Source organism: Xenopus laevis, chromosome 2S (genome assembly GCF_017654675.1).
Source record: "Xenopus laevis strain J_2021 chromosome 2S, Xenopus_laevis_v10.1, whole genome shotgun sequence".
In the NCBI taxonomy this organism is placed as follows: Eukaryota; Metazoa; Chordata; class Amphibia; order Anura; family Pipidae; genus Xenopus; species Xenopus laevis.
Window position 1 is genome coordinate 82,076,455 of NC_054374.1, and position 21,051 is coordinate 82,097,505.

The 21,051-nt window shown below is 38.4% G+C and overlaps 1 protein-coding gene across 3 annotated transcripts; it reads left to right on the forward strand.

Annotated features, from left to right (window-relative positions):
• The first annotated feature begins 10 nt into the window (after positions 1-10).
• yars1.S (tyrosyl-tRNA synthetase 1 S homeolog) lies at positions 11-20,393 on the forward strand. 3 transcript variants are annotated; one of them, XM_041582992.1, is made up of 15 exons: positions 11-226; positions 754-861; positions 2,285-2,383; positions 6,662-6,808; positions 6,989-7,164; positions 8,363-8,492; positions 8,570-8,650; positions 12,875-12,967; positions 14,152-14,287; positions 14,513-14,598; positions 14,678-14,813; positions 14,921-15,018; positions 15,758-15,951; positions 19,850-19,991; positions 20,077-20,393. In XM_041582992.1, exons 3-15 carry the CDS (start codon positions 2,327-2,329, stop codon positions 20,185-20,187), a joined length of 1,587 nt encoding a protein of 528 aa, XP_041438926.1. In that variant the 5' UTR covers positions 11-226; positions 754-861; positions 2,285-2,326; the 3' UTR covers positions 20,188-20,393.
• The last annotated feature ends 658 nt before the right edge of the window (positions 20,394-21,051 follow it).

Consider the following 21,051-nt stretch of genomic DNA (forward strand, 5'->3'; position numbering starts at 1 on the left):
AGGATGGGAACTAGCCGCTACCGCTACCGATAACTATTGGGCCATCATTAGTTCCTTTAAGATCGATTCGCTCTCGCTCCTTCGCTGTACTGATCTAAGCAGCGGGCAATGCACTCGCAGCCATAGCTGTAGATTGCCGAGCACATTGAGTGGAATGTTTCTGGCTTCTGACTGACGCAATCAGTGGCAACAAGGAAGCAAATCTACTGCAGCAACACGTGTACCGGTAAGAGTTACGGATCCAGAGAACGGGGATAATGTTAGCTGCACAATTTAGATATCTAACCACAGCGGCTGTTCGGCGTCCCCCTCAGAGTAAAATGTCCATCATTAGGATACTGGGTGTTGTATTCAGACATGACAGTACCTGCGGATCCATATTCTGGTCATCATATTGATGTACACTATTTAGCTGGCCGTATAGATAATGTTTGGGGAAATATGTGTGCGTGTATATTCTGTAAGGGGCGGAGGGGCTGACATGAAACAAAGTCTTGTACATTTTGGTATCTGTATGGGGAACCAATAATGACAGATATCTTTGTTTTTATCTGATTTTATCTGCTTATTCGCCATATGAGCCAGTGTATGGGGCATCAGCAGATAAAGAATTGAATAAAAACCACAGTTCTTTCTCACATCTTGCTGTTCCAATTTGAGCAATACAAATGTGTCTGTACTGTACTATGATTAAGAGGCCGAAACAGCCCCAACAGGCCCTCTAAATTGTGACTGTCTATGACCTATTTACAGCTGCCCCCTCTGTCATTTGCCAGAAGACACAGATTTCCAGTCTGGGTTCAGCCATTATATACGATATCCACCTGTGTGACCCCAGGTCTGTTGAAGTGGAAGTAGAAGGTGCGTACCTCAACCTAATGTCGGTTGCATTTCTTATATAAAATTGGAAATCAGTGTTGGCAATGTTTGTGTCTGTTTAACGTTTGTGTTATATGCCTTTAACAGAAAAAATATAATGTTATAGTGGGTGACTTCCTAGTGATTTCACTGTGGAGTAAATGCAGATGGAACTCACTCAGGCATTACTATACTACATTTGCTTGAGGTAACTGGCAATTAGTGGTAGCCCATGGCAAGTCACTAGTGGAGGTTCCCCATTAGAGTAGGAAAATAGAACTCCTGACAGGCTTTTAATGCAACTACTTTAGATCAGACATATGTGATTTCCCCCCCCCCCCCCCGCAAATGGCAGAGCAGAAACTACTTCTAAACACCTAAAAATAGATGAGGTGGAATAAAGTGCCTTGCAGTTTTAAACCTCCCCACAGTTGTTTGAAAACAAATACACAGGCCAATTAGGGTAGTATAACAAACAAAGCTTACAATCGATTATAAGTTCTTTGGGACAGGGATCTCATCGCAACTGAGTACTGAAACACCTACGCACTTAAGCATAGATTTATCTATTTTTACTGTATAAATTATAATATGTTTACACCTTATAAAGCACTGCATACAAGTGTGGTGCTATATAGATAAATTTATACATACAAATACAAACACAGAGAAGATGAGTGAGGCTTTGGTAAAGATGTAATACATTTCTATTGAGGAAAGCCTCACTTTCCCTAAGACCTATGACAGAAACAGACAGTAACAAACTAAAAATGATAAAACCTGATTGGTAAACCTTCAGTTTTTCTCCTCCTGCTGGTCCATATACAATCTCTTCAAGTATCAATGTAAAAAGTCCAGCCAGTACTACACTGCTAATGTGGGAGTAAACCATAAAATATGTAAAGTGCATATAGTGTAGTATGTCATAAAACAACCAGTTCACCCTTTGTTGCCAATCAATTGTGTGTGTCTTGTAAAAGTTAGGGTTAAGTTACCCTTTAAACCCTTATAGAGGCCAGGGAGGGGTTATAATATGAGGGCTTCAATCATACAGTATCCTATTTGCCCAAAACAGACAGCACCAGTTCATGCAGCCGAATTTGCTCCCCAGTCCCAACGTTTAAGTGGTTTTGACCTCACTTCTGGGTTTAGAGTGAGCGGAGACAAAAGGAGAGGGAATGCCGGCTAGAAATTTTGAATTCTAATATTTTATTGCCATCATTCTTTCAAAATGCTTTGATCTGATATTTTGTGAAATAGCCATGATTTATATGCTATAATTATACTACATTTTTGAATGCTTTGTTGCTTTGACTTTTCTTCAGAAGACCCATAGCAAAAATATACCTTGTTTAATTTAAACCAGCACTGTCCAGATAAACTGTGAGCCAAAATTCACTGTACAGTATTTATGTTTATTTCACAGGATTTGTCTCTGTGATTTAATACACATATCCAGCAAGGCAAAATGGGTGACAGCTTAACACTTGAAGGGAAGGCACAGCTCATCACACGGAATCTTCAGGTCGGTGGATCAGGCACTATGGGATACATATTGCAGTGATCAGAAAACTGTTGTCTTTTCGCTTTCTCTGCTTATTTCTGTATTTTATCTTCTGCTAAGACTGCACCTCTTCTCTGGAGTTTTCTCCCACATCCAACTGACTTTCTCTGCATTTAAATGGTCTCTTAAAGGAACAGTTCAGTGTAAAAATGAAAACTGGGTAAATAAATAGACTGTGCAAAATAAGAAATGGTTCTAATATAGTTAGTTAGGCAAAAATGTCATCTATGATGGCGGAAGTGACTGGATGTCTAACATAATAACCAAAACACTACTTTCTCCTTTTCAGCTCTCTAACTCTGAGTTAGTCAGCAACTTTAAGGGGGCCCAAATGGGACATTCAGTGAGTTTGCAATTGATCCTCAGCATTCAGCTCAGATTCAAAAGCAACAGTTATGAACCATGTGCCCCCCCCCCTCAAGTCTCTGAGTCAACCAATCAATGGAAACCAAGAGAGCTGAAAAGCAGGAAGAAGTGTTCTGGCTATTATGTTAGACAAATTTATTCCAGTAGACAGCACTCCAGTTTCATTAAAACCATCTTTAATGTTTAAATGACAGGACAGCAAAAAGATGCAACACTTCTAGTTGCACCCCACTCTTTGTCAAGCTCTTTGCCAGAGTGGGGTGCCACTCGAGACATAGCATCTTTTTGCTGTCCTGTCATGTAAACATTAAAGACTGTTTTAATGAAACCAAAGTGCTGTCTACTGCAAGAAATTTGTGTATCATGTTGAAGCCGTTGTGAACAGGCTTAATGACTTGCACCCGATTATACATTTGGCTAAAAGAGTAAGTGCAGTGTAACTGGAATTGTTTATTTTGTTAGACATCCAGTCACTCCAGCCTTTATACATTACATTTTTGCCTAACTATCTATATTAGAAACATTTTTATTGTTTAGAAACAATTTTCCAATTGTTTGGAAAATGTTGATGCAAGATTAATTTTAAAAATGTATAGCCACCCTTTTGCTTTTTCATATTTGTTGATCCTTATGAGCACACCTGCCTTTTCCATAGCTTTGTCCACAAATTTTTCATAGTACAAAACAATAGGCAAAAAAGTATGTTTAGCACAAGCCCTATTCATTGTTGAACAAGGGGGGTATACTACCCCTTTAAATTTCCACAGGAACAAAAGTACTACATATCCTATACTTTCATTATTCGAAAGTCCGTGGTTACAGGTGAACTGTCTTTGTGATGTCTTATGTCCGACTTATGTTATAGTACTAATTTATAGGAGGTCCATATAAACAGATGACAAGACTTCTCTTGCTTGACCCAACCACTATCTTAGTGTCTGCATCCTCCTTCTATATATGGTAGTGTTGCAGGTTTACTTCCTTTACCAATAACTAATAAAGCGGTTCTCCGACTGAAAATTATTTTCTGCATACTGAAAGAAAAACAAAGTCATTCTAAGCAGCTTTCTAATGTACTGTATATTTATTGCAAATATTTGTAATTTAAGTGCTACTGGCTGCAGTATCTGTCTGGCAGAAGATCCAACTTTTTTGACATAAATTGTTTTAAGAATCAGATGCAGAGAACAGAAGGATAAAGAGACACTGCTTATAATTGCAATTTGTTATGTATGTCATTCTACATTTTCTACCAAGGCATGTTTTGTGCAATGTGTAGAATGTGTATTGGCCCTAGTGTGCAATGTAAATGGAAGATCATCAACACAATTGACTACGCTCTTGGGCATTCTAAGAGATGTATTGGAAGCATGGAAACTGCAATGATTGAATTCAGTAGTGTATAATGAAATTACAGCTAATAGATGTAAAAATCCACATTAAAGGGACTAGGCAGGTTAAATCCACATTAAAGGGGCTAAGTACAGCAGAGGTTAAAATGGTTTTTTTCCATGTATGCAAGGTGTAATATTCCCCTACAGAAATGAGTGTTCTGCCTTTGCAAACAATGATCTATATTTCTATGGTTATTTGTAATATAGTGAAAACCCCCAAAAACTGCCAGTCTGAATGATGTTATGGGAGGATCATATTATCCACTAGGGGGAGCCACAGACCAACAGAAGACGTATCGTATACAACTGTTCTACGCTGCATCAACTTTCATTTAATCACTTCTAACACTGTGTCATTGGGAAAGCTGAAAAATATATTATGTGCCTGTTTGTACACTCTGTGTTCCTCTTTCTTTGATGCACATGATACTTCCATGTTTGACATGATCACGGGCATCAGCAACTATAAGCATTTTTAGTTTGACAGTGTGGTTGGAAAGCTTTTGAAGGGGGTTAATAAGGTATTAATATAAGTATGGAATTGGCATTACTGGACTATATGTCAGATCACAATACTTTTATGTGCAATAGACAAATGGACTTTTATAAGAATAACATTGTTTAATAGGCAGTGTCAGCCAGTGGCTACTAAAGCAAATAAAGTACTGTATTGCATAAACATGCATTAAAATTGAGGGATGAAAGCATCATTTTGCATAGCTCCCTGTTAAAGGAGAAACAAACCCTTAATAAAAAAAACCCTACCCTACTTAGACCTTAGGCATAGAGGTGGGGCAAGCAATTACTTTCACTTTCCATTCAGCACTTCCTAAATGTCACTGCTCTCCACACATTCCCCCTCTTTCTTTACCATTTAATTGTGTAACCAGGGCATGGGGATGGACATCAGGTCCCCCATTCTGGTGCACAAACAATATTCTGAGATGATGCAAGGCTTGCCTTAATAACAGTGTCCACAAAATGGCTGCTGTCTGCTTGCTATAATTATGAATTTCCAGACAGGAAACTAGATTCAAATAATTTATACAGTTAATTTTGCTTGACTAATTTGATAAAATAGGATTTTGAATAATTATTTTGGGTTACGGGTCCCCTTTAAGGTTTGGTTGTTTTAATTTGGAAAAAAGGCTCTTGCAAAGGGTAGAATTAGTCTTTAGAGGTATATTAGATGACATTATAGACAGATAGTGGGGGATATGCTGGGGACCATTGATTTAGGAGTTATCATTTCTATGGGCACAAGAAACCAAGTATTGGGCTCTTAAGACTGCAAATAGCCAACTTATGCAGGATTCAAAGTAGGGATGCACTGAATCCACTGTACTGTATTGCATAAACATGCATTAAAATTGAGGGATGAAAGCATCATTTTGCATAGCTTCCTGTTAAAGGAGAAACAAACCCTTAATAAAAAAAACCCTACCCTACTTAGACCTTAGGCATAGAGGTGGGGCAAGCAATTACTTTCACTTTCCATTCAGCACTTCCTAAATGACACTGCTCTACACACATTCCCCCTCTTTCTTTACCATTTAATTGTGTAACCAGGGCATGGGGATGGACATCAGGTCCCCCATTCTGGTGCACAAACAATATTCTGAGATGATGCAAGGCTTGCCTTAATAACAGTGTCCACAAAATGGCTGCTGTCTGCTTGCTATAATTATGAATTTCCAGACAGGAAACTAGATTCAAATAATTTATACAGTTAATTTTGCTTGACTAATTTGATAAAATAGGATTTTGAATAATTATTTTGGGTTACGGGTCCCCTTTAAGGTTTGGTTGTTTTAATTTGGAAAAAAGGCTCTTGCAAAGGGTAGAATTAGTCTTTAGAGGTATATTAGATGACATTATAGACAGATAGTGGGGGATATGCTGGGGACCATTGATTTAGGAGTTATCATTTCTATGGGCACAAGAAACCAAGTATTGGGCTCTTAAGACTGCAAATAGCCAACTTATGCAGGATTCAAAGTAGGGATGCACTGAATCCACTATTTTAAATTCGGCTGAACCCCAGAATCCTTCGTGAAAGATTCAGCCGAATACCGAACTGAATCCGAACCCTAATGTGCATATTCAAATGATGGTGGGTAGGAAAAAAAAAAGAAATTTTTTTTTTACTACCTTGTTTAGTGACAAAAAGTCACATGATTTTAAAGATTCTGATTCGGTTTGGCCAGGCACAAGAATTAGGCCTAAACCGAATCCTGCTGAAAAAGGCTGAATCTTGGCCGAATACCGAACCGAATCCTGGATTCGGTGCATCCCTAATTCAAAAGGCCAAATGGGTTTGGGCAGCAGTCATAAGACTTATAGCACATCTTGTCTAATGTTTTAAAACAAAATACTTGTTCTGAAATGGTATAAAGCACCCCTATTAACTGGTTGAATATTGTTAATAGGCTAAGTATGAATATGCTCTGGTGTTTCCTGACATTTCCTTCTAATTTAGGAGCTCCTTGGAGAGGACAAAATGAAGGAAATCCTGAAAGAGAGACCTCTGCGGATATACTGGGGCACAGCAACCACAGGAAAACCACATGTGGCTTATTTTGTTCCTATGTCCAAGATCGCAGACTTCCTGAAGGCTGGTTGTGAGGTGAGGGCTAGCTGTAGGACTGATTGCATTGAATGCTGGAGGTTTGTGCACACTATGTGAGGGTAAGCAATTAAAAAAAAAATGTTTTTGAGTCTTCAGCTTTCATTATGTAACAGTATACTAGGCTGTGTGTTTACTTTTTTTCAAGTGTGCAGCAGTAACCCTGTGTGTTCTGTCCAGGTGACCATCCTGTTTGCAGACCTGCATGCATATTTAGATAATATGAAAGCACCTTGGGATCTGCTGGAGCTCAGAACAAGATACTATGAGCAAGTCATCCAGGCTATGCTACAGAGCATCGGAGTCCCGCTTGAGAGGTTACGCTTTATTCGGGGAACAGAATTTCAGCTCAGCAAGTAAGGGAATACAACTAAAAGTACAGTTGTCCTATCATATATGATTCCTTTCACTCAGTGCATTATATATATATATATATCTATATCTCTTCACCTAGAGCCGCTCTCCAATATTGAATGAATAAAGTTACATTTATTGCATAAATTTGTGTGTGGACACACACATTTATGCAATAAATGTGACTTTATTCATTCAATATTGGAGTGCGGCTCTAGCTGAAGATTTACATGTACAGTTTGAGCAAGCACCCACATTAAATTAAAGAATCTGGATCAGAGTGCGGCTGCCTACTAGTGATTATATGTATCCTGTATTTTTTTTATATATATATAATCATTGTCATTCAGTTTTTCCATTTTTTCTTAATCATCATGCTATTCTCTCAGTTGTATTTTTTTTTCTCTTTTAAATGCAAATCGTTACCCTTTGAATCCCATTATTCCTATTTTCTCAGCCTTTTCATGTTTCTGAAAATATAGAATGGAGTATGTGTTCTGCCCCTCCCCATGTAGGTACATAAGGAATAATGTGATCTTTCCCCCATAAGGATGGAAAGTTCTCTATAAAGTACTTTAAAAGTCACTACAACTGACTATGAACAAAGAGTATTTTTTTAGTTTTGTGGAATTTTTTCTTCATTTTTTGATTAGCCATATTTGCTGGCAATACACAGTCAGATGAAGTTGGACAATTGACAGATAAAATAGATGATCTCTGAATATGTATTTGGGTTTGAATGGCTTGGTTTCTGATATATTTATATACTGGATATTTTCAGAACTGAGCAGATACTAATCTGCCATGTTAAGTATATTATTAACCAAACCGTTAAATGTCTCTCTTACATGATCAAGTTGAACAGGGATTGTGTTATTTCTCTGTGTGTATAGCCAGTCTGGCCAGTCATCACCCCTAAGCCCCAACATTGAAGTACCACCTGATTCTCTTCAGTTGTAGTTGTTGTCAGGATGAAAAAAGTATTATTGTATTGTACATCTGAAAACAGGGATCCTGGAAAACAATAATTCATGGACACACAAACGTATTTCTTATTCTGGGCAAGGCAAAACAAACATGTTTTTGTCAACTACTTACTCTTTATTTTTGTTTTCAGAGACCAGTCTTTTACACTATACCTATTTTTGAACAATACTCTAATATCACTATATTTACAGAGATTCCTTTTTTTCTTTGTAGAGAGTACACTCTGGATGTATACAGACTGTCTTCTGTAGTTACTCAGCATGATGCTAAGAAAGCTGGAGCTGAGGTAGTAAAACAAGTGGAACACCCGCTGCTCAGTGGGCTTCTGTACCCAGGGTTGCAGGTATGAGTGGGGAGTGTATGGGGGTGAGGTTGTGGGGAATAGAACACAGACCTTGCTGACTTTACCAATTTCTTCAGGCTCTGGATGAGGAATACTTGAAGGTAGACGCCCAGTTTGGAGGAGTTGACCAAAGGAAAATCTTCACATTTGCAGAAAAGGTATTTTATTGACGTGATAATTTTATTATTATGTTGCATATTGTATAATTCCTGGCTAAGGTGATTCCCTTACATTATAAGAAAGTGAAACCATACAGTGTTCTCCTTTTGTGGGACCCAAGGAGAGGTTTCACAGCGTTACCATAGATCTGCAAACCAGGACTATACAAGTGCTGAATGTAAAACGGAGTGCATTGATGACGTTCACAAAAGTTTTTAGGAGCCCATACATGCATCTAACAATACAGTCAGCTTGGCCGTTCCAGGCTTTATTCAGGGGGTTGCATCAGTAACTGCTAGGAACCGAAACCATTCCAACATAAATTCTTGGAAATAGGATGTGCTGCAACTTGAGTTTGATTTACCAAACGAATGCTACTTTGGTGTACTATACTAGTCTATAACACCAGGCCTTGCCCCCAAGTTATAGTAACAATTGTTTAAAGACAACAGAGTGAAATGCCAGACCTGCATCCCATTGAAATAGTGTCAACTGAAACTTGTGGAAGGCTGCTCTAATTTTTTGATGCATGTTAAGCAATTAAAACGCAATGTCACTAAATACTAGGAAAGTTTGTTTAAACATTTGACTCACAGGAAATGAAATATGGTAACTAGAGACTGACTTATCTCGGCTTTATTACAAATTACCTTCTATACATATAAAGTAGATACCCCAGTTGACTTAACACAGGCAATGTATGGAAACATGATAAGAATTAAGCTGTAAAAAATGGAATTTGACATTCATAGCATAAGCAAACTCAAGTTTAAGTAGTTTGGCTTGCTCTTTGTTGATGAAGTGTATGGTATCACCATGCCTAGATTGAAAGAGGTCTCTGAGGCCTTTAGAAAGAAAGTTATATATACCTAGGAGTCTAGAAAAGGATTAAAAAATATTGCTAAACATTTGGATATCAGTTATTCCCCTGTCTGGAAGATCATTTACAAATGGAAAAGATTTCAAACAACTTCCACCATGTCCAGTACAGAACATCCCCACAAGTTCACTCAAAGAACAGGATGCAAGATGCTAAAAGAAGTATTTAAGAACCACAGAATTTAATCGCAGGACCTACAGATAGCCCTCACGACTATCAAAGTGCATGTTCATATATTTTTAAAAAAGAAAAATGTAACATAGGGTGTACTTACTTTTTTTCACATGACTGAAAAGGGAATTCTTTAAGACTGACCAGCTTCTGCAAGTAAGGGATTCAGTCAGAATAAGTGACCTAATTGGCATGTATCCAACCAGGGATATATTTAAATCCTGGGCTGGTAGCAGTTTAGTTATAGTGGAGAGAAATTTATTAAAGAGGACGTTCACCTTTACTTATTGTATAGATGAGCCTGATGTCCCACCCCACCCCACCCCCACCAGCAACAAGTTAACACTTATTGCAAAATCCCAAACAGTGGCTCATGAGCAACTTGTTGCTCCCAGTGACCTCAAATCAGGTGCTTTATTTTTTAGAATTCCAGGCTTAAAGGCAAGTTTTGGTTGTATAATAACCACGTGTACTGCTAAACAAAAGTAGTGAGCCAGTCCAGATAAGGACTACCAAATAGCCAAACACAGATCTTATTTGGCATGCCCATGGATGTTTTTCCATGCTGTTGCTCCCCATCTCTTTTTACATCTGAATGTGGTTCATGGGTAAGAAAGGTTGGATAATCCTAAAAGTTAAGGTGAACGAAACAGTAGCACCAAAAAATGAAAGTGTTTTAAAGTCATAAAAATATAATGTAGTGTTGCCCTGCACTGGTAAAACGTATCTGTTTGCTTCAGAAACACTACTATAGTTCATATAATCAAGCTGCCTCCACATGTGGCCAAATCAGGGAAAAACCATAAATTAATTTGTGACTTTGCCAGATGTGCAGATCTTTGTGTATGCCCAGCTTTAGATATGTAATAGGCCCATGGTAGCTGTGAAGAACTATAGATTGTACTAGTGGGATATCTGGTGCTATATTTGTTATAGCATGAGAATAGTGAAAAGGTTCTCGCATTTCTGCAGTTCAGCCGTCTGTTAGATCCACATAATAGATATTTTGACAATGCTATTCCAAAAAATAAAAGAAGCTAAGGAATCATTTTAGGGATGCACCGAATCTACAATTTTGGATCCATCCTTCGCGAAAGATTTGACCGAATCCTAATTTGCATATGGAAGGGGAAAACATTGTTTTGTGACAAAAATTCATGTGATTTTCCCTCCCCACCCCTAATTTGCATATGCAGATTCAGTTCAGCCGTGCAGAAGGATGCGGCAGAAAAAGGCCGAATCCCGAACTGAATCCTGGATTCGTTGCATCCCTAAATAATTTGGGAATTAAAAGTCATACAGAAATTTGACAGGTTGATAACAGGACAACATTATGTCTTAGAAATTATGACCCATAATGAATCATGAAGCAGATTCAGAGATTCCCTTTTTAATACAGTGGAAAAAGCTTTTCTCCTAGTATCAGTAACTTTGGATAATTATATGTTTGAAATACTACAGGGTTGTTCAGCAATGCAGCACTAGAACACTGACAAATCATATCTATGCAGATTAACTAGTGGTAGAAGATATCTGACTGTCCTGGCTTTAATGGAACACATGCTAGTTTCCACTTATTTATATTAAAACTTGTAGCCAAGGGCAGAGACAGACGAGAAGATTCGGGGAGATTTAGTCACCCGGTGACAAATCGGCTCTTCTTCGGATGATTAATGTCCCCGAACTTCGGTTTTCAAAGTCGCCCGGAGTTTCTGGCGATTTAGAGTCTAGCCAGCGGGATGCAGTTCGGGGAGATTAGTCGCCGGAAGAAGAGGTGATTTGTCGCCAGGCAACTTAATCTTCTCGTCCAACTCTGCCCTAAATGGCGAATTGGTAGGTGATTATAGCAATGCCTTGCCCAGCATGACTGAAGATAACCACACATAAGCAAATAAAAGCTGTTTATCCGGCCCCTTCAGACCAATCTGATGGTTTATTACTGGCCCATCCCAACACCCTGCATGACGACATCTATGTGGCTGCAAATTGCACAGATATCTTATCAGACAGGCTATAAAATCCTGTCAGCATTTGTGCTGCAGCCTCACTACCGTCACTAAGAAAAAAATTTGTATGTTACCATGCTGGTTTTGTCCATTTAGGCATACGGCAGAATCTCAAAAGCCTCTGTGGCCATACTCTAAAGACAACAGCCAGCAACTTAATTCTGCGTATACAGAATTGTTGTGATCCTCTCTATAGAAAGTTAAAAAAGCATAGCCGTGGGAAAAAAAACTGGTTTTGTTTAGCTTTAAGGGTGGTTTACACAGTTTTTTTGTGTTATTGTGTTTCTACTAAGAAAATAGAGACATCACCCGCAGGCTCTGTAATTTGCATTAAACATGGGCTAGGTGTGAGTGCAATGAATGGGGAAACGAGGGGGTTTACATTTTACTGTGTTCACTTTTGTCCTTACTTTCACTTCCATCCACACATATTATAACTGCAACATAGTCGCTCTAATCACCCAAAAACAATACAAAAAATATCTTTCCTATACTGCAGCTGGTGATATTTTTTTTTACCAGGGTCTACCACAAACACCTGTGGGAACGTTAACAACTACTTCTTGCAATGTTTGAGACCAAATGGCTTTTGTGAACATGAGCAGCGTATGTAATAAAATTTCGCAAGCGCAGAGCAGATGTTAATGCTGCCCTTTGTTTTGCGATAAAGGGCGATGTAATATTCACCAGTGAATCATTTTACATTGTGAGTAGCACAAAACATTTGAATAAATGCCATTTTAAATAACGATTGAGATTTTTAATTACATTCCCCCTCACATGTTCAGAGTAGAACAATAATAAAATTATTAAATCTGAGCCGAGGAAATATTTTAACTTCAACCCTTTGTTTACTCCTTGTGAAATTGCACCCCTAGCTTCCTATGCCTCGCCCCCGGTTACTAAAATATGCCTATTAGCAGTACACCTTCAAGCAGGCTCTTTGTTAGTGGCACAGTGTGCCCACTCACACACATTCTGCTGGTAATGAATCTAGTCAAGCTTCAAAGAATGCTTAATTGTTTTAATTAACGAACAGTTTGGGTAACTAAGTTCTTTGTTGCACGGTCATATTATCACCAGGAAACAGAATGTAACATTTGCTTGAAGAAGTGTTAAAATATAGTTATACCAATTAACAATGTTACTTTCTTATTTACAACCAGTACCTTCCGGCTCTTGGTTATGCAAAACGTATTCACCTTATGAATCCTATGGTGCCAGGACTCACAGGGGCTAAAATGAGCTCCTCTGAGGAGGTAAGAACTTTTTTATAAAGGCTGCAGGTAAGATGCTTGTGGGTGGGAACCAGGAAGAAAAAAACAATGTAGCATACTGGATATAGATATACTGCAAAAAAGCCAAACGTTTATTATGTATACAATCAAAAAGGTAGCATACTCAAACGGAAACTTGGTGTGCAAAAAAGTGGATTTATTCTGACTAAGTCAAACTTTTCTAGCACTGTACTCTTCCTCAGGTTGCACAGACAAAACATTGCTCAGAATTTTGGATTTTATAAATCACCTATTTTTGCACTCCAAGTTCCCATTTGAATGTGCTACCTTGGTTCAGTTAGATATATACAGTGGTGCTTGAAATTTGTGATCCATTTAAATTTTCTATATTTTTATTCAGCTCTTGGATGTTGGTGGGTTTCCTCACATGAACCACTCGATTTAAGTCTTTTTCACAACATTTTAGTTGGATTAAGGTCAGGACTTTGACTTGGCCATTCCAGAACATTCACTTTATTCTTCTTTAACCATTCTTTGGTAGAACTACTTTAGGTGTTTAGGATCTTTGTCTTGCTGCATGACCCACTGTCTCTTGAGATTCAGTTCACAGACAGATGTCTTGACATTTTCCTTTAGAATTCTCTGATATAGTTCACAATTCATTGTTCCATCAACGATGACAAGCCATCCAGGCCCAGATGAAGCCAAACAGGCCCAAACCAGAACACTCCCACCACCATGTTTCACAGATGGGATTGGGTTCTTATGCTGGAATGCTAAAATGCTCCTTATTTAAGACAAAAGGTTATATTTTGGCTTCATCTGTCCAAAAGAATTCTTCCAGTATCCATTTGGTTTGTCCACATATTCTTTAGCAAACTGTAGATGGTCAGCAATATTTTGGGAGGAGAGCAGTGTCTTTCTCCTTGCTACCCTGCCATACACACCATTGCTATTCAGTGTTCTCCTGATGGCGTTGATGAACATCAACATTCGCCAATGTGAGACAGGCCTTCAGTTGCTTAGAAGTTATCCTGGGTTCCTTCGTAACCTCTCCGACTATTAGACTCCTTGCAATTATATTTGATGGTCGACCACTTCTGGGTTGGTTAACAACGGTCTTAAGTTTCCTCCATTTGTACTACACACTCTGTTTCTGAAGTATATTTTCTTTACTTGTTCCTTTTTTTCCACACTTTTCCAAGGAATCCAAAATTGATCTCCTGGACTCTCCTGCAGATGTGAAAAAAAAGTTAAAGAAGGCGTTCTGTGAGCCTGGAAATGTAGAAAACAATGGGGTTTTAAGCTTTGTCAGACATGTCCTCTTTCCTCTAAAATCGGGTTAGTATTGGGGTGATCCAAAATGAATAGGGGTGGGCGAATTTGACCCTTTTACCTTCGCCAAAAATTCACAGAAATGCTTTAAAGTCTATGGGTGAAATTTTTTTTTTTACGTCATGGGAGTCATTTCCGTGACAAAATTCACTCATCCCTAGAAATGAACATTGAAACTCTTCCTAGTAACTCTTCTTAGTTCCAGCTGCTGATGTTCTCCCTGTGTTGCAGAATTTGTGGTTCTTCGGGATGAGAAATTTGGAGGAAATAAAACTTACACTGATTTTGAAACACTGGAAAAAGACTTTGCTGAAGAGGTAAGATAAAGATAAAGAAGAAGATAAAGGGTAGTAAAGCAATAATATATCCCTAATATCCCTCTTCTGCCTACTGCAGCTGGTTCATCCCGGTGATCTGAAGGCCTCAGTTGAGAAAGCTCTGAATAAGCTATTGCACCCTATCAGAGAAAAGTTTAATAGCCCAGAAATGAAGAAATTGAGTAATGATGCATACCCTGATGCCAGCAAACAGAGTAAGTAGGAAGCCACTTAGGATGAACTATGATAAAGAGACAACAAATTCCACAGTTGTACCATTTGTTGCTTTCCCCAATAGCTTCACTTCTTTCTTAAATTGCAGAGTCTGTGCCTAAAGGATCTACTAAAAACTCTGGACCTGAGGAGATCGATCCTTCTCTTCTAGATTTGCGAGTTGGGAAGATTCTTAGTGTGAGCCAGGTAAGTGCAGAACTGCTTTTGTTTGTGTCTTTCTGCAAACCTGTATTGCACCTTCACACATGCAGGTTTATGTATAGATTTATTTATATAGTCCTACTTGGATTTGCCATGCTGTACATTTTTACAGTGCAGTAGTTCAGACAGGGAGGAGACATTTTAATGAATCTAAATATACTGAGCTACACAGATAATGTGCCATGGTCTGTTTAACGCAGGAAGAAAGAGGTCCCTGCTCTAGGTAGGTAACAAACAGATATATAGGAGAAAAGTATGTGTTTTTGACAAGCATCCACTGTTATATAACTGTATGTTGAGCTTCACCATTTTCTTAGGAGAGTTCTCCAGAAGTGTCATACCACTGCTATAAAGCTAGTGGTAGTATGGAGCTTTGTGATGTAAGATTGATCAGACTGACTTTCTATGCTTCATCATCAGGATTTTGCTGCTGGTTCATAATTGAACATTGCTCTTTCTTTTTGTGTAAGAATTATATCGCACTCCTAATGTCTGTTACTGTTTCAGCATTGATCTCTGTGGGGCTGTGCTAAACCGACTGTTTTGGGCAACCTACTATCCAAAGTCATTTGTCAAGAGTATTTTTTAACATGGCAGTGTGTGCATATGCAGTTTTGTATATATATATGTATGTATATATATATATATATATATATATATATATATATATATATATATATATATATATATATAATATTGCATCTTTTTGTGTGTTTTTTAACAGCACCCAGATGCAGACAGCCTGTATGTGGAGTCAGTGGATGTAGGTGAGGCGAATCCACGCTGTGTAGTCAGCGGGCTGGTGCAATATGTTCCTTCTGACCAACTGCTGGGCCGCTCAGTGGTTTTGCTGTGCAACTTAAAGCCACAGAAGATGAGAGGAATCGAGTCACAGGGCATGCTGCTTTGCGCATCCACGTGAGTCCGACAATGCATTAATTGTTTTAAAAAAAGTGGTCTGGGTAAAGTCGACAGAAGGCACAGCAATAAGGTTTTTACTAGTTTAGTATAGATAAATATCTAATGGACTAGAGACAATGCTACCTGTTTTTCTGCATAATAATGTAGTGTGTATACACACACACACACACACACACACACGTGTGAAAAACTATTTGCCCCCTTCCTGATTTCTTATTCTTTTGCATGTTTGTCACACAAAATGTTTCTGATCATTAAACACATTTAACTATTAGTCAAAGATAACACAAGTAAACACAAAATGCAGTTTTTAAATGAGGGTTTTTATTATTTAAGGAGAAAAGAAATCCAAACCTGTGTGAAAAAGTAATTGCCCCCTGAACCTAATAACTGGTTGGGCCACCCTTAGCAGCAATAACTGCAATCAAGCGTTTGCGATAACTTGCAACGAGTCTTTTACAGCGCTCTGGAGGAATTTTGGCCCACTCATCTTTGCAGAATTGTTGTAATTCAGCTTTATTTGAGGGTTTTCTAGCATGAACCGCCTTTTTAAGGTCATGCCACAACATCTCAATAGGATTCAGGTCAGGACTTTGACTAGGCCACTCCAAAGTCTTCATTTTGTTTTTCTTCAGCCATTCAGAGGTGGATTTGCTGGTGTGTTTTGGGTCATTGTCCTGCTGCAGCACCCAAGATCGCTTCAGCTTGAGTTGACGAACAGATGGCCGGACATTCTCCTTCAGGATTTTTTGGTAGACAGTAGAATTCATGGTTCCATCTATCACAGCAAGTCTTCCAGGTCCTGAAGCAGCAAAACAACCCCAGACCATCACACTACCACCACCATATTTTACTGTTGGTATGATGTTCTTTTTCTGAAATGCTGTGTTACTTTTACGCCAGATGTAACGGGACGCGCACCTTCCAAAAAGTTCAACTTTTGTCTCGTCGGTCCACAAGGTATTTTCCCAAAAGTCTTGGCAATCATTGAGATGTTTTTTAGCAAAATTGAGACGAGCCTTAATGTTCTTTTTGCTTAAAAGTGGTTTGCGCCTTGGAAATCTGCCATGCAGGCCGTTTTTGCCCAGTCTCTTTCTTATGGTGGAGTCGTGAACACTGACCTTAATTGAGGCAAGTGAGGCCTGCAGTTCTTTAGATGTTGTCCTGGGGTCTTTTGTGGCCTCTCGGATGAGTTGTCTCTGCGCTCTTGGGGTAATTTTGGTCGGCCGGCCACTCCTGGGAAGGTTCACCACTGTTCCATGTTTTTGCCATTTGTGGATAATGGCTCTCACTGTGGTTCGCTGGAGTCCCAAAGCTTTAGAAATGGCTTTATAACCTTTGAAATTGAACTCAGGTGTGATAAACCACAGTTAAGTTATTTTTTAACAAGGGGAGCAATCACTTTTTCACACAGGCCTATGTAGATTTGGAGTTTTTTTTCTCCCTTAATAACGTAAACCTTCATTTAAAAACTGCATTTTGTGTTCAATTATGTTATCTTTGACTAATAGTTAACGGTTTTTGATGAGCAGAAACATTTAAGTGTGACAAACATGCAAAAGAATAAGAAATCAGGAAGGGGGCAAATAGTTTTTCACACTACTGTATATATATATATATATATATATATATATATATATATATATAGTCAAATGTAGAGGGTAGCGGCACTCACAGGATTTGCGAAAGATTCAAGGTTGAAAAAAAAATCTTTATTGAAGCTCAACGTTTCGATCCCCCACAGGGATCTTCGTCAGGAGGAAAAAACAAACAAACAATGTTTGTTTGTTTTTTCCTCCTGACGAAGATCCCTGTGGGGGATCGAAACGTTGAGCTTCAATAAAGATTTTTTTTTTCAACCTTGAATCTGTCGCAAATCCTGTGAGTGCCGCTACCCTCTACATTTGACTCTATTACATACCGGCAGGCACCCAGGTCTTTAACAATGGAAACGGTGTGCACCTTGGGACAATATATATATATATATATATATATATATATATATATATATATATATATATATATATATATATATATATATATAACCTGGAAACATAGAAACTATGGTACAGGCATGGTTGTACCATTTAAGTGCTGTACATTCTGTGATCTATGACCCAAAAAAGGGGTAAAATTCCAGGTTAAATACTGTATGTGAAGCCAGTAAAGTTTTGTTACCAACAAAATTTCAGTACTGTTGCCACTCTTCTTAAGGGTAGGTACCCTACAGAGGTGATGGCAAACATTTGTAGTTTGTATGTAATTCCAGGGTTAAGAAGGAGTTGGATGGCTTTTTAGCAAGTGAGGGAATACAGGGTTATGGAAGATAGCTCATAGTACAAGTTGATCCAGGGACTGGTCCCATTGCATCTTGGAGTTGGGAAGGAATTTTTCCCCCTCTGAGGCAAATTGGAGAAGCTTAAAATGAGTTTTTTTTCCTTCCTCTGGATCAACTGGCAGTTAGGCAGGTTATATACAGAATTAAGGTTGAACTCTATGGCCGTGTCTTTTTTCAATTTTACTATGTTACTATGTACGGTGAAAAAGAATTCCTCTTGCTTCTATAAGACTTTTACAAAACCCTGAAATAACCCTAAACAGCCAAAATAAGCAGCTGTTCTTACCGCCATTTGAACATGTTTTCTGCTTTTTCCAAAATTCTGTTGTGAAGCAGCCCCTTTGCCAAAGATACCAGTACTTTATAGCATCTGGCAGGGTAGCTTTAAACCAATTCCATCTTCTACATAACACCAAAGTGATTACGTTTGTTAAAATGTATTGGTAGTGTAATTTTAATGTAGTTTGTACAAGGATTACATGATTCTTACATGACTCTTTTTATTAGCTATTTCCATTCAAATTTGGACAGCCCAGCTCCATTGAGGATCCATTTTTTTTATCGTGGGAACACGTTAGGCTCCTTGCCTGACATTTGATAGGTGACATATTTGACTTCCTCCTTTGTTAAACATTACCAATTGGATTTAAGCCAGAAACAAAGATCCTGAAACTTGTTTAAAGGCATCATAATATATCTTGTATAAATATCATTACAGCAGAGCCTGCAGTTGTAGGGGGGGCCAGACTGCTCCAGTATTCCTGTCTCCCAGCAATGCGCACATGCGGTGGTGGACAGTAAATGTTACGGTCACACTGTAAACCAGAAAAAGTCCAATTTTAAATTATTTGCAAAAGATGGCTGGCTCAATGGAGAAATGGTTGGCTGGCAAATGTAATTCAGAGTGACAGCTGCTGTAATCTGTTTTGAGATCCAGACCTAAAGTCCCACTAGACTTCTGGGAGATTAGTGGTTGCATGCCATATACCCTGACTAATGACCTAGGTAAAGAGCATTCCAGACAACCGCTGTGTTGGAGGTAGTTTTGGCTGCTAAGTTAACTGTGACCAAAGCTGCATCAGTGAATTAGGTGGTATAGAGTCTTTCTACATTTGTAGAAAATTATTGCTTAAATGGGAATGGTAGGTGATCTACTAAGACCAATATTTGCCTGTATGAGTCAGATCAAACTAAGCAGTTTGTGTAAAGGGTGTTTCCCGTGAGCCATATGGTTATGATTCTTACAATTTCCTGCCCAGGATTTAATTGCTTAAGGAATGGCTGGTGAGTTCTTTGCTGCTCAGTCCAACAAAGTAGGGGAGATGTCAGTCAGTTTAATGATAACGTTTCTGTAGTACAGTCAGAATAAACATTTTTGTATTATTATTTTGTCTAATATCCCATAGCTTAACACCTAGTACAACTCAACAGATAACTCTAAGGGCTGAAAAGATTTGGTTGCTGTTGCTTTGTGCATAGGTCTGCCTACCGAATACTGTTTATTTAATGATAATGTTAATCATCATCTCACCCAAACTTTGTACTTCTTCATTTCAGGGAAGGGGAACAAAAACAAGTGGAACCACTTGACCCTCCTTCAGGTTCTGCTCCTGGTGAGCGCATCTATATTGAGGGATATGAGAATGGAGAGCCAGAGGGAGAGCTCAAACCGAAGAAGAAAGTATTTGAGAAGTTGCAGGTAATAAAATGTTTAAAGAATTGACAGAATATCAGTGCAGCCCCGGTTTTGACTAAATATGTTTTACCTTATTCTTTTCACACAGGTTGACTTCAGGATTTCAGATGATTTATGCGCTCAATGGAAAGGGAAGAATTTTCTGACCAAACTGGGGTCTGTAACCTGTAAAACTCTGCGAGGCGGTAGCATTGGTTGAGCATGTTTCTTCCAATAACTTTTTTTTTTTATCATGCTCCGATTCATCTTCACTAGCAAAACAGAATCACATTGCTGGATCCCAGACAACAAGGGGTTTATCGTCCCACTATTTATATAATCTTCGGTTGCACGTGACCTGCTCTAGGGTCAACGTAGAGGTGAAAAAATTGTAATTCTGGTATGAAATAAAGTTGTATACCATCATGTTTTTTGGCTGTCATATTTAAAGAGGTGTAGATCTGAAAACCAATAACCTAAAAATGAAAGACACAGCAATGCCATTTTGGTAACATCATTTATATAAAAGGATTGTTGGTCTCGTACAAACAGCAGATCAAAGCACAGGAAAAATGCAGGTCTTCTACAAGCAGAACTAGGCTTTGGTCTCTCTGGGCTACACCATTCTGTAAAAGTTATGAAGGTTTTTTTTAGAGCACCAAATATACTTCTGTGTATGGTTAAAATAAAAGGGCAGCAACGCCAGGAAATCAAAAAACCTTATATACATATAGACACAGTTTTTACTTATTCAGAATCTTCCAAAATCCTTTTTTTTTTTTTTTTTTTATATATAGTTTTTGAATGATTCAGCTCTTCTGCCTCTTTTCACTGTAAAATGTTGGTCACTGATCCTGGCATTCAAAAAAAACCATTGCTTTGTGAGAATACAATGTTATTATTATTGTTACTTTTTATACTTTTCTTTCCATTCTGAAAAACACTACAATGAGTTTGCCACGTGTCTGTAGACAGGCCAAAGCAGTGGCTGGAGTGGGCTGTGGTTTTGGCTGTTCCTGGGCCTGCAACAGGTACGTGTGGCCATAGCCTAAATGTAGAAAAAGCCATTTTCATTTTGTGCTCT